This window comes from Branchiostoma lanceolatum, chromosome 9 (assembly GCF_035083965.1).
Source record: "Branchiostoma lanceolatum isolate klBraLanc5 chromosome 9, klBraLanc5.hap2, whole genome shotgun sequence".
Classification (NCBI taxonomy): domain Eukaryota; kingdom Metazoa; phylum Chordata; class Leptocardii; order Amphioxiformes; family Branchiostomatidae; genus Branchiostoma; species Branchiostoma lanceolatum.
In genome coordinates this window covers 19,305,938-19,320,315 of record NC_089730.1, presented here as the reverse complement: position 1 = coordinate 19,320,315, position 14,378 = coordinate 19,305,938, and the positions used below count along the sequence as shown (strand labels likewise).

The window sequence follows — 14,378 nt, the reverse complement described above, 5'->3', positions numbered from 1 at the left end:
TGGGGATCATGGGAGAGTTTTGGAGGAAAATAAAGTGGTATTACCTATAGTTACAAACGGAGCCCTTAGTCCTGACAAATATTCTCAGCGTTTCTCTTAACTCCAATGTTTTACTGTGAGGATCTGGAACTTAATATGGAACCTATACTTGAGCCACAATCGTGATACAATGAAGTAGAAAGCATTACTGCTATCAATATAAGCAGTCAACTTTTAGTGACATAAAATTTTTGAATAATTTTCTTGGCATACGAGTTTTCCTGAGGTCTTAGTCATGACAAATAGAATCTAAGCTTGTCTCTTTCCTCAAATGTTTTTAAATTACTGTTAGGATTTGGGACTTACTATGGAATCTGTAGCTTAGTCCGTATCCTGATACAATGAAGTAGAAAGCTTTACTCCTGTGAACATGTAGTCAACTTTTAGTGACATAAAATTTGAATAATATTCTTGGCATGCGAGTTTCTCTGAGGTCTTTACTTTGAGGCTTTAAAAATGCAATACTTTAAATCTGTACATCCTTCAAGATAGAATGATGAAACAATTGCAGAAAGTTGATTTCAGTTATGACATTATTTCCTTTCATCTTTTCCTGTAGGTTTAATGGCAAAGCTTAATATTCTTACCTGTATGATCATTCTGTACTTATAGCTGTTATGAATAACGTTAACTCACACTAAGTCTTACACATAATGCTGTTCATCCTGACCAAATCTCCTGCCTCATTTCTTTCATTGGGGAATAGATGTCAGGCTTAGGCCACACCAATTTGGTTTGTTGTTTCTCAGATTTTTCAAAAACTTGCTCAACTGGAAAAAAATAATGAAGACAAAGCCTGAGGACCAGGTTTATACCTTGGTGTAGTCAGTTTTATGGAGTGAAAGCAGTCATATTGAAGTTTTCCTCTCTGCTTTCATGATGTCTGCTTGCTATACTTTTCACCTTAAAATGTCCAAGACCCAAGGAAATAAATTGTGTGGACTTAGAATAGCTGGTTCTTCTATGTAACTTTTGATAACTTTTATTCGATTTTACTGAATAAAAAGACTCTTTGTACACAGTATACTACACAAACAAGTGATTTATTCAACTAACGTTTGGGTGACCATGTCACCATCCTCAGGGCAATTCTGACTGGTTCACTTTGCACTGCATTTGCAATGCCTTTCCAAACGCAAAGTATTACATGCACTGTTACAGGGAACGGGAACAGTGACTAATACCAACCTGATGAAACTATTCATGGATGTTTTTGTTACTCTAAGACCTTTATCTATAAGCCTGAAAGTGAGTGTCATGCATTTCTTGCTGATCCAGCCTATTTTAGAGGGTTACGATTCTTGTGAACTCATCAATAACTTCTACTCTCTCGAGTGTTGTAAAATACTGAAGATGGATATGAAACATTTAATGGCTAACTCCCACCATACTTAATGCAGGTTTTTCCTAGGAAACAATTGCAAGGGGGAGCATTGCAAGGGAGAGGAGCGACCAAGCGGGGGGATAGCGTGGAGTTTTTGAGAATTCTAAGTTAAAATACAGCAGGCTTCCTGAGGGGCAAAATTACTGTCAGACAGGTCACAGTTCAAGACTGTGGCCACATGTGAGCTAGTAGCATCCCTGGTCAATCTGAATGTTATGCTTGTCAGAGGATCTGCTCCCCAGGGTAGGGGGCGCCCCTGTTCCCCAGTTTTGATAACCCCCGGATTACTGTTTTATACCTCAATATCTGTATCAAATTTTGAACATCAATATCATCATATTTCCATTATCATCCCTGAACTCCTAGTGACTTTTCAATGACATTGGAAAAAAAGTCACAGCTAATAGGACACTATCACATTCAATTTATATATCACATACCGTACATATTCTTCAGCTTTATATCATGTTTATATCTTTTTCATGTTCAAGGTATTTGCAATTAGCCTACGGGCAAGAACTTGCAATAAACTTTCATATATCTGAGTGAGCGAAAAACCTTTACTTCTGTGACACTCCATTATATCAGCTGTGTTTTGCATGTATTACTCTCTGGTACCTTAGGATGCTTTGTCTTCAGTCTGAGGTTTGGCCGCTTTTACCTTTGGATGGTAAAGGCACCAAGCCAACAGGAAATGGACCTTGCACTAAAAAATAAATGAAGTATGTAGTGGTAGGATGTAGTCCTGGTCCTCATCCAGTCCTGGAGTAGATGCAAAAATCAATTCAATCAGATCCGAGGTTCAACCCTGAATATCCGAGCCTTAGTATATATCCGTAGGTTGAGAATGAGCAGTGATCCAAGCTGGGTCAGCAATATTCACCCAGATAAGGCGAATTATTAATATTTCATAGCCGTGCTACTCGGAACACTTCTACGGTAAATACAGCAGATTGCAGCGATGGGAGCAGATATGTTATGAGCGATGCAGGCATGGCCAGTGTCAGGGTCGCAATAATACAATTACATGTATCCACTGCAGCTCAGTCAGTACAGTCGAAAAGTTTTTGCAAAACATCAGCATATTTCTTAGCATTTTGGACTTGTAGAAGGTGCATAAAAAGGCCATAGCAAAATTAAAATTGAAAAATAAGAAAAACAGAAGGAAAAGGCTACTGCTTGTCACAAAGGAGAGCAAGAAATATATAAAAGGAGACGGAGAGATCTACATATATATAGAAGGAAGGTAGAGCAACCATATTTATAATTTTTTTACAGGATGAATACTAACTTCAAATACAGGTGCTTCTTTTTCACATCTGGGTAAACACAGAACACCCTGCAATGATTTCTAAATAACATATCGATTTTATTGCAGCCAGTTGGAGAATGTGGGTTCTATTTTACCTGCCCCCAGATTACCCATGGTCCCCTGGGTCTGGGGCAGAGCAGATGTGATAAGGACCATCAACATCTCATTATCATCAGGGCAGTGAACCGGGACATGTAGTGGGGTTGCGTGGCGTGATGGCTAACCAACTGGTCCTGGGTAAGAATCCTGTCATGTCACCGGATCTTGTGCCCTTGGGAAAGACACTTAACACGACTTTCCTCACTTCACTCGGGTGAAAATGAGTACCTAGCCTAGGTTAGGGACGTCCCTCCAGTAGGACGTTAAATGGAGGTCCCGTGTTTGGGAGGAGCCACACCCCATGCACATTAAAGAACCCACCACACCTTTCGAAAAAGAGTAGGGGCATGCCCCGGTGTGCGATGGTCCAAACCTAACAGTCGGTATATAGGCTACAAAAGTCTTCAGCAAGTTGAAAAATGAAAGAAGGAAGAAGAACCGGAACTGAACCACATCTTATATATATTTTGTTCATTTGTTCAGACCCTTGTAGTGCCTAGTGGCACATATATGGCAACAAGTTTCCTTGCTGTTTCAGTAGCAGGGTACATATTATATATTTTTATGGGGAAGGGTTGCTAGCTCTTCCCTTTAACACACTCAGTGCAACTCCTCAGACATGGGAGACTTTACATCCCTTCCGCAAGATGGGTGCAGCCCCAGCCCCAACCTAGATGCCTTTCCAAGGATTGAATTGGAAAGGTCTCTCAGTTAAAAGTAATTGGAACAAGGAGCTCAAATGTGAGGCTGCTACCAGTTGAGCTACAGGGATATCCCTTAGAACACTTCATGGGTTATAAACAGCTACATCTACCAAAGTAAGCAAAAAGGAGATCAACTCTTTACAAATTATTTCGGTTAGGTTAATGATTTATTTATTGTTTATTGAGACATGAAATGTCACAGGTATGGATTGCAACAAACTCAACCGTCTCAACGAACCAACAACTTACCTTTTATTAGTCAGGAATTTATGCATTGATTTCTAGAATTTTCAAGGGGTGAATCCTGACTTTGTTAAAGCTACATTTACCAAACTGTGGAGAAAAAGTATTGACTTCTCACTTTCAAGAGTAAATAGGTCAATGGAGAGGAAATGCCAAAGGAAATGATTGGAACGAGAATACTTCAGGCAATCGAAAACTAAACTTTTGTACAAATTATGCATGTAACATCTACTACCATAAGTCCACCAGGGTACATAATTCTGTCACCCTGAAAAAATATGTCCAATAAGATCTCCAACCCAACGTCCCCCAGTATAATGCACTCCTGTATATCTAAACTGTGCATACCTGGGGATTGCTGCATTAAAGATCTCACAAACCCACTGTTTTTCAAAGTGGCAGATTTATGCAACCCGACGGATTAATGTTAATGGAGGTTAAAAATACAATATCTAACATTCATCCCTCTCAGCTAAAAGCTGGTTCTATACTGTTGACCACAAACGTTTCCCTTAACTCCAATGTTTCTACTGTGAGGATTCAGGACTTAATGTGGAACCTATACTTGAGCCACAATCCTGATACAATGAAGTAGAAAGCATTACTGCTATCAATAAATAGTCAGCTTTTAGTGACATACAATTTTGAATAATTTTCTTTGCATGCAAGTTTTCCTGAGGTATTAGTCATGACAAACAGAATCTAAGCTTGTTTCTTTCCTCAAATGTTTTTACTGTAACAGTTAGGATTTGGCACTTACTATGGAATCTGTAGCTTAGTCCGAATCTTCATACAATACAGTAGAAAGCTTTATTCCTGTCAATATATACAAATGTATGTAGTCAACTTCTAGTGACATACAATTTTGAATGATTTTCTTTGCATGCAAGTTTTCTTGAGGTCTTTAGTCATGACAAATAGTATCTAAGCATGTCTCCTTCCTCAAATGTTTTTACTGTAACCGTTAGGATTTGGGACTTACTATGGAATCTATAGCTGAGTCGGAATCCTGATAGAATATAGTAGAAAAAATATACTCCTATCAATAAGCAGTCAGCTTTTAGTGACATATAATTTTGAATAATATTCATGGCATGCAAGTTTCCCTGAGGTATTTACTTTGAGGCTTTAAAAATGTAACAAATAAATTACTATACATTAAATCTGTACATCCTTCAAGTCGAAATGATGAAACAATTGCAGAAAGTTGATTTCAGTTATGACATTATTTCCTTTCATCTTTTCCTGTAGGTTTAATGGCAAAGCTTAATATTCTTACCTGTATGATCATTCTGTACTTATAGCTGTTATGAATAACGTTAACTCACACTAAGTCTTAAACATTATGCTGTTCATCATGACCAATTCTCCTGGCTCATTTCTTTCATTGGGGAATAAATGTCAGGCTTAGGCCACAACAATTTGGTTTGTTGTTTCTCAGATTTTTTTTTTAAACATGCTCAACTGGAAAAAGATTATAAGTAAAAACAAGACTTTAGGACCAGGTTTATGCCTTGGTGTACTCAGTTTTATGGAGTGACTACAGACATATTCAAGTTTTCCTCCCTGCCCTCTGTTTTTATGATGTCTGCTTGCTATGCTTTCACCTTAGAATGTCCGAGAACCAAGGACATAAAGTGATGTGGACTTAGTATGACTGACCCTTCAGAATATGTGACTTTTGATGACTTATACTAATTTTACAGCTTCATCTTCAAACCGTTTTTGTAACTGAATAAAAAGACTCTTTGTACACAGTACTACACCATCAAGTGATTTACTCAACCAACGTTTTGGTGACCATCTGTCAGCTTCCTCAGGACAATTCCAACTGGTTCACTTTGCACTGCAGCAACTGTTGCAGGTGTTACTGCTTATAGATGCATTTCCAAAGGCAAAGTATTTACTCTATATGCACTGTTACAGGGAACGGTAACAGTGACTGATACCAACCTGACAAAACTATTCATAGATATTTTTGTTACTATAAGTCAGAGCTTTATAAGCCTAAAAGTGTGTGGCGTGTATTTCCCGCTGATCCAAGCTATTTTAGAGGGTCACGATTCTTGTGAACTCATCAATAACTTCTACTCTCTCGAGTGTTGTAAAATACTGAAGATGGATATGAAACATTTAATGGCTAACTCCCACCATACTTAATGCAGGGTTTCCCTGGGAAATAATTACAAGGGGGAGCATTGCAAGGGAGAGGAGCGACCAAGCGGGGGGATAGCGTGGAGTTTTTGAGAATTCTAAGTTAAAATACAGCAGGCTTCCTGAGGGGCAAAATTACTGTCAGACAGGTCACAGTTCAAGACTGTGGCCACATGTGAGCTAGTAGCATCCCTGGTCAATCTGAATGTTATGCTTGTCAGAGGATCTGCTCCCCAGGCGCCCCTGTTCCCCAGTTTCAATAACCCCCTGATTACTGTTTTATACCTCAATATCTGTATCAAATTTCGAATATCAATGTCATCATATTTCCATTATCATTTCTTGGTGACTTTTCAATGACATTGGAAAAAAAGTCACAGCTGATAGGACACTATCACATTGGATTCATATATCACATACCGTACATATTATTCAGCTTTATATCATGTTTATATCTTTTTCATGTCGAAGGTATTTGCAATTAGCCTACGGGCAAGAACTTGCAATAAACTTTCATATATCTGAGTGCGCGAAAAACCTTTACTTCTCATAACAGCTGTGTTTTGCATGTATTACTCTCTGGTACCTTAGGATGCTTTGTCTTCAGTCTGAGGTTTGGCTGCTTTTACCTTTGGATGGTAAAGGCACCAAGCCAACAGGAAATGGACCTTGCACTAAAAAATGAATGAAGTATGTAAGTGGTAGGATGTATAGTCCTGGTCCTTATCCAGTCCTGGGGTAGATGCAAAAATCAATTCAATCAGGTCTGAGGTTCAACCCTGAAAATCCGAGCCTTACGACCGTAGTTTGAGGATAAGCAGTGATCCAAGCTGATGAGTCAGCAATATTCACCCAGATAAGGCGAATTATAAATATTTCATAGCCATGCTACTCGGAACACTTCTACGGTAAATACAGCAGATTGCAGAGATGGGAACAGAGATATGTTATGAGCGACGCAGGCATGGCCAGTGTCAGGGTCGCAATAATACAATTACATGTATCCACTGCAGCTCAGTCAGTACAGTCGAAAAGTTTTTGCAAAACATCAGCATATTTCTTAGCATTTTGGACTTGTAGAAGGTGCATAAAAAGGCCATGGCAAAATTAAGATTGAAAAATAAGAAAAATAGAAAAAGGCTACTGCTTAAAGGGAGAGCAAGAAATATACAAAAAGTGACAGAGAGACCTACATGTACGTATACACATGTAGAAGGAAGGTAGAACAACCATATTTATCATTTTTTTTACAGGATGAATACTAACTTCAAATACAGGTGCTTCTTTTTCCAATCTGGGTAAACACAGAACATCCTGCAATGATTTCTAAATAACATATTGATTTTGCTCCAGCCAGCTGGAGGATGTGGGTTCTATTTCACCTACCCCCAGATTACCCGTGGTCACCTGGGGCAGGGTGAGAGCAGATGTGATGAGGACCATCAACAACTCATTATCATCAGGGCAGTGAACCGGGACATGTAACTGGACTGAACCACATGGAATATATATAGTTCGTTCATTTTGTTCGTTCAAACTATTGTAGTGTCTAGAGGCACATAGGTCAACAATTTTCCTTGCTGTTTCATCAGGAAGGTAATATTATCTTTACAGGGAGGGATTGCTAGCCCCTTCCCTTCAACGCGATCAATGTACCTCCTCAAACATGGTAGCCCCATCTTACATTTTGTACATCCCTTCCAAAAGATGGGTGTAGTTCCAACTGAAATGCCCTTCCAAGGATTGAACTGGGGTCTCCCAGTAAAAAACTAATTGGAACCAGGAGCTCAACTGTGAGACTGCTACCAGTTGAGCTACATGTACAGGCTAGGGATATCCCATAGAACACTTAAATACAACTATAAAATTGTCAACTTTATAATTTATCAAGATCTATATTTACCAATTGAAAGTAAGCAAAAAGGAGATCGACTTTTTACAAATGAGTTTGGGTAGGTTAATGAGACAAGAAATGTCAGAGGTATGGATTGCCACAAAATTACATCACAAATTTCAATGAACCAACAACCAACCTTTTATCAGTCATGAGTTGACGTATCAATTTCTATAGTAGTTAATGCTAACTTTGGTAAAGCTATGTTTACCAAACTTTGCAGAAAGAGTATTGACTTCTCACTTACAAGCATATATAGGTCAGTGGAGAGGAAATGCCAAAGGAAATGACTGGAACCAGAATACTTCAGGCAATCAAAAACTAACCTTTTGTACAAGTGATGCATGTAACATCTAATAAATAAACATAATTCCACCAGGGTACATAATTCTGCCACTCTGAAAAGATACATCCAAACAGATCTCCAACCCTGAACGTCCCCCAGTATAATGCACTCCTGTATATCTTAACTACATGTGGGGGTGCTGCACTAGTCCAGATCTCTCAAACCCACTGTTTTTCAAAGTGGCGGATTTATGTAACTCGGTGGATTAATATGTGTTAATGGGGGTTAACAATATAATATCTAACAGTAATCCCTATCGGGTAAAAGCTGATTCTACTGTTGACCACAAACTGCACAAAATTTACAATGAGATTGAGCTTTATTTACAAAATGAATGAATGAAGCGAACCAGGAAATGGTTGGAATGGAATACGGCGGTGACCCGAAACCCAACCTTTTGTAAAAGTCATGAGTTCAGACCTACCGGATAGAGGCTGATTATGTTGTGGCCTGTGTCTACCAAACTGTGCAATAATTGGATTGACTTTTAACCTTTCAGAGCCTCTGAGTGAGCGGCTCTGTGAGGTGTGAAATGGTGTGCATTGGAGGAACTGAAGAAAGGATTTGCAGAAATAAAGGAAAACATCTGGTGGAATAATCAAACTGAATTTGGTATCATCGTTCAGACTAAAATTTGACACAGCCTTTTTTCAGAAGGGCACAGAAGAGGCTAGAGCTATAGGGGCATATTGTGCATGGTCTAGAGGTTAGCACCCCTGTCTCTGAGTCTGAATCACTGTTGTCACTCAACCGACATGCATTCTACAGGAAAGGGTTGCAAACATTAGGCCATGGTCCGCAGTTCATTATGGAAAAGGAGCTAGGGAAGTACCAGGGTACACCTCCCTACCTACATTTGTACCTACCTGTACCTTGGGCCAATGAACCTGTAAATACTGTACATATATGATCTGTCTTCTCTGTCATGACTAGTGGAAGATAAAAAGTAGCTCTTCAGTGACCTAAACTGGATCCAGATCAACTTACTATTGTTTTTTACAGGAATATAATGAGCAAATTTAACATGATTTGATATTTACCGGTAAACAGGACGTCCTGTCCGTGTAACGTCGCGTTGTCGTCCAACATCTGTACAATATCCAGCTTCAGGTCCTGATCAAGCACCTTCTTGATCACCTCCACCTGGATGCACAAACAAACACACAAACAAACAAACAAGTAAATAACAATGTTGTCCAGCATCTATGCAATATCCAGTTCCAAGTCCGGATCCTGTTCTAGCACCTTCTGGATTGCCTCAACATGTACAAACAAACAAACAAACCAACAGATAAATAAGCTACCAACAAGTATCCTACAAAATAATAGGAGACCAATGTAATGGAAAAAGAACACAAAAGATTAATCTTATTTATAAAGGTCACTTTCATGTCATGATACAGAATGATTTTGCTATCCATACAACAGTACCCAACTTCACACCAGAAATACTAGTTTACAGATCTCCATAAACCCCTACAGAGCCTCAGCAAATGTCAATCAAGCCCTCTCCTGGCCCATCAGCAGAGTTATCCATCACTTCCAGGCTGGAATTCCTGCAATTAGACCCAGATCTGACTCCATTAGAGCTGGTCTGGTGGAGTCCATTCACTGGTTACCATCACTTCATGCAGAAAACTAGAAAAATAATGGGAACTTACTAATATCTACATGCAGAATCTACTACCGGGTAACATTATTCCACCTTGGTACAGAATTCCGCCACCCTGAAAAGATATGTCTAAACAGATCTCCAACCCGACATCCCCCAGTATAATGCACACATTAGTATATCTAAACTGTACATGTGTATACCAGTATAATGAGCTCCAGACCTGTATATCTAAATTGTGCATACCTGGGGGTGCTGCACTAGAGATCTTTCAAACCCACTGTTTTTTCAAAGTGGCAGATTTGTGTAACCCGGTGGATTAATGAAAGAATGAAGACCTTTATTGCACATTTCTGCCACACTTGGCTAAGTATAGGTCACAACAAAACAAAATGTTAATGGAGGTTACCTTGCCAAGGTTACACAAGGTGAATGTGTATGAACAGCAGAACTCAAGTTGTTGATAGATCTGTATGATAGATAGATAGTTAGTTTATGGGTAGGTGTCAGCAAAACAAAGGACAGTTTTATCATGCGCCATATCTACATGTAGTTGGCAGTATTTTCCATACAATATGATATATCGTTTGTGAATATTAGTCACCCAGGAAATTGAAGAATAAAATTTTAATTCAATCTATAACACTGGATTACAGTAATCCAGTTGTATAGATTGAATTAAGATTTTATTATCAATATGATATATCACCCCTTAAAGCATTGAAAGGGCCTATAGCTATACCAGTAGTTTATTGACATACCTTGGATAATGTAATAAGATAGCCATCCTCTCTATACTAAGAATCTACTAAAATCCTGCCTCACTAATCCAACAAACACTGTGACACTTGCTAACTTATTCTTTATTTTTGACTCTCATTTTCTCCACTATATATGCTTCTCTGACCCGTGTCTATTAAATAATTTTAACCTTCTCCCTGCTGCCTAACTCTGACCAATAGAGAATTGGGTGCCAAACAGCTACTTCAGTGTGCTAAAGGTTAAGATAGAACAGCCTAATGTATGTACTTTTAAACCAACACACACGATTGAAAGAAATCCTTGAAACAAGAGAGCATCTAACCTGGCCTGACCCTGACCTGTTTCTGTTTGCTCCCAGCCTGGCTGATAACATCCCATCATTTCTGACATGTTGAAAGGTTTGTAGATATGATGTTCATAGTGTGAACCTGGCATTTATATATCTGATAACCTAAAGGCTAAACTGATGATAAAATGGCTACAGGGATGCAAGAGAGATGAGTATTATTTCTGATGTGTGGAAAATGTGTCCTACTAGCTGCGTAGCATGCGTAGTCCAGTGGGTAGCGATCTTGCCACTGGAACTAGAGGCAGCGATCCCGGCTGTGCTGCTCACCCGACATGCATGCTACTGGAAAGGGTCGCAGTCCTTAGGAAAATGGGGAAAAGAAGACGATAAACGGGATAGTGAGTGTGAGTGAGTGTGTTAAGCCGTGCTCCAATGTCCATTGTGCTTGTCAAAAAGAGCTGGGGGAATTTCCCTGGTACAATGAACTCGTAAATACTGTACATAGCGTCTGTCTTCTCTCTCACGACCAATGGAAGATGAGCTCTTCAGTGAGCTAAACTGGATAGAGATCACTTTCCTTTTCGGGTTTCTGTAAAAACAAGGGCCCCTTTGTGCTTTGTGATCAAAATTCGCTGGCTGTGTCCGTCTTCTCCAAAGTCGAAGCGTCATACAATTGTCACTGTCAGAAGTTCTCTTTGGTGCGAAATAAGAAGCAATATCCCTTGTATTCCCATGCTTAAACGCTGACATGTTTCCAGAAAAATCGCCGCCAAGGCAGTCGTCCACGTAACTCCCTCGGTGGCGAAAGTCCCTTTGCCGGCACAATTTAGAGAACCTTGGTCTGTGTAAGAAATCGCGTCACCCCCCTCCCCCATATTCCTTTCGGTAGACTGCGGTTCAACCTTTCTAAGCAGCCGGAATCCCACAACAACATTCCGATTTCCTGCTGTGCAGCTGTGGGCCTGTTTGGAAAGCTGCAGCAGTGACCTTTGGGTTCCCAAGGTCACCCGTGTTTGTGTACCTACTGAATCAAACTGGCATCCTGCGCACACTGGGGAGGGATCCAAGCAGATGTATGGGGATCTCTGGCGAGTTTCTTTGTAGATTAGGAGACTACTGGATCTGACCAGGGGACTAGAGAAGTGGACTCAATTGTATTTGTGTGTTTGTGTACAAGCACCTACTGAATCAAACTGGCATGCTGGGCACACTGGGGAGGGATCCAAGCAGATGTCTGGGGATCTCTGGAGAGTTTCTCTGGAGCTGAGGGGACTATGGGAGAGAGTGAGTGCATGAGTGCGTGCGTGCGTGAGTGAGTGAGTGAGTGAGTGGGTGGGTGGGTGGGTGGGTGGGTGGGTGAGTGAGTGAGTGAGTGAGTGAGTGAGTGAGTGAGTGAGTGAGTGAGTGAGTGAGTGAGTGAGTGAGTGAGTAAGTGAGTGAGTGGACTACTAAACCATGGTGGTGCTTGGTAGAGACTACTGTACATATTGTAGTGCCCTTTACCATGCTTGAGGCACCTCCTTATCACAGGACCCCCATTTTGCATCCCTTCTGACATGTGTCTGATCATGAAGGACGAAGGCAGCTCCAACCAGGATGCCCTTCCCCGGATTTGAACCCGGGGACGTCCAGTTACAGAAGGCACAGAAAGACAAACCAGGAGCTCCAATGTGAGGATGTTGCCAATCATATGTTGTATTAGAAGATCACTGACTGACTGAGCGTTTTCTAACTGGTTGACATTTTTGATAGCTTATAATCCACATCCATCTACCGGGCAATCTGAAAATGTGGTTCGCCTATTGGACCCTATTGGCCGACCCACTCTTCAGCATATACTATCCACTCTATTTGGCCGATTTCTGCTATTTCTTCAGCGATCCGCGGAGCCTGGTAGAGGCCACTACAACAGCCTTTTTAAACCAGATGGGTACCGTACCCATCATGGGCAATGAGGCTGTTGTAGTGCCTTTTAACTACCATTATAACTTATCGGCTGCACTTCAGATGAATAGGCTTGGAGATTATAACAACAGAGACAGAATACAGCAAGTCCCATTGGACCTGCCAGTAGATGACAGTCAGCAGTGGTCGTAGTTGATCTGGTGTCACTCCCTGGGGCACATGTCACAGGGGTTAATGACTCTGCCTAGGAGATCCCATCACAAGGTAATGGTTGTGCAAATATCAAACTGCAAAATGATGGTTACTTTGGAAGATGATCTGCAAAACAAATTCTAATCTTAAATTGGGTAATGTCATTAGTTGCTGGTCCTGTATCAAAAAACTGTCCCCAACAATTTGGCCAAAGCACACTGGGTCACCTCTTACTCTTCTGATGGCTGTGAAAATATTAAAACAAATTCTAATCTTTGAGTGTGGTCATTTAGCTGCTGGTCATTGAGAGGGTATGAGCCTGTATCAAAATGTGCCCTACAATTTGGCCAAGCTTCTTCTTCTTCTTCTTTCGTTTGAGGCAGCCGCCTTCATCGTGGTGAAGATTTTGCTACCTTTCCACTACTGGAAGTCTACTGCGCTTGGGAGTGAAGATGTGAAATGTAACAAACCAGGGGTTGGGAATGGGAAGGGTGGATTTAGATCTGTTGTTTAAAACTGTCAAGAGTTGGACTGAGGGCGACCGAGGCTGGAAGGCTGTTCCAGTCCTCGGTCGTCCTGGGGAAGAAAGACTGTCTTCTGTACTCGGTTCTGGATGCAGGGACTCTGTAAGCTGCTGAGTGCAGATGTCTGGACGAGCGGGATGGTGCTGCAGGGGTGGGGGCAACTCTCGAGTTTATAACTACAAGGCTATTGTGATACTTATAAAAAGTGATGAGTCTAGCTCTTCTCCGCCTAGCTTGCAGGGTGGGCCACTTTAGTTCATCAAGCATGTCCTGCACACTAGAGGTGCGTCTAAAGCGGTTTAACACCCATCGGGCAGCTCTACGCTGTACAGACTCCAATTTGTTAATGTCTTTAGCCGAGTAAGGATCCCAAACTGGGCTTGAGTATTCAAGAATAGGGCAAACAAGTGCTATATATGCCAGAGATTTAACATTTTTGGACCTCACTTTCAGGTTTCGGCGGAGGAAACCGAGAGTGCTACTTGCTTTGTTTGTGATATTAATAATGTGGGTGTTCCATGTGAGATTAGCTGACTGGGTCTGACCCCTGACAGTCTTCTGATAATAAAGTGCATTGTAATGGTAGCACAAATTTTAAACCTACAAAATGAAGAAACTTAATTACTAGCCTGCAACAAATATTGGAGCAACATGAATGTCAAAGCAAGGTTTATGCTTTGGTAGGCACAATTTTATGGAGTAAATATACCAGTAGTGAGATATAAAGTTTTCCTCACAGCCCTCATAGTCATATCTCTTTTCATGATGTCCTCTTGCAAAATATTCTTAGACTAATAAAACGTCTGAGAATCAATAAGACAAAAAGGCAATGTCCTAATGTTTTAAAAGAATTGGTCTTGCAGGTCATTCTCGTAAGTTGAGTAGCCATCATTTTCAACATTTATGCAGCCATCAAGAC

General features: G+C 40.6%; 1 protein-coding gene across 1 annotated transcript in view; it reads right to left on the bottom strand.

Moving 5' to 3' along the window:
- LOC136442218 (N(G),N(G)-dimethylarginine dimethylaminohydrolase 1-like) overlaps window positions 1-14,378 on the bottom strand; it is a 28,078-nt gene that overhangs the window by 7,267 nt on the left and 6,433 nt on the right. Inside the window, exon 2 of the mRNA XM_066438971.1 lies at window positions 9,216-9,318. Coding sequence (XP_066295068.1) covers window positions 9,216-9,318 — 103 coding nt within the window. The remainder of the gene's footprint in view (window positions 1-9,215; window positions 9,319-14,378) is intronic.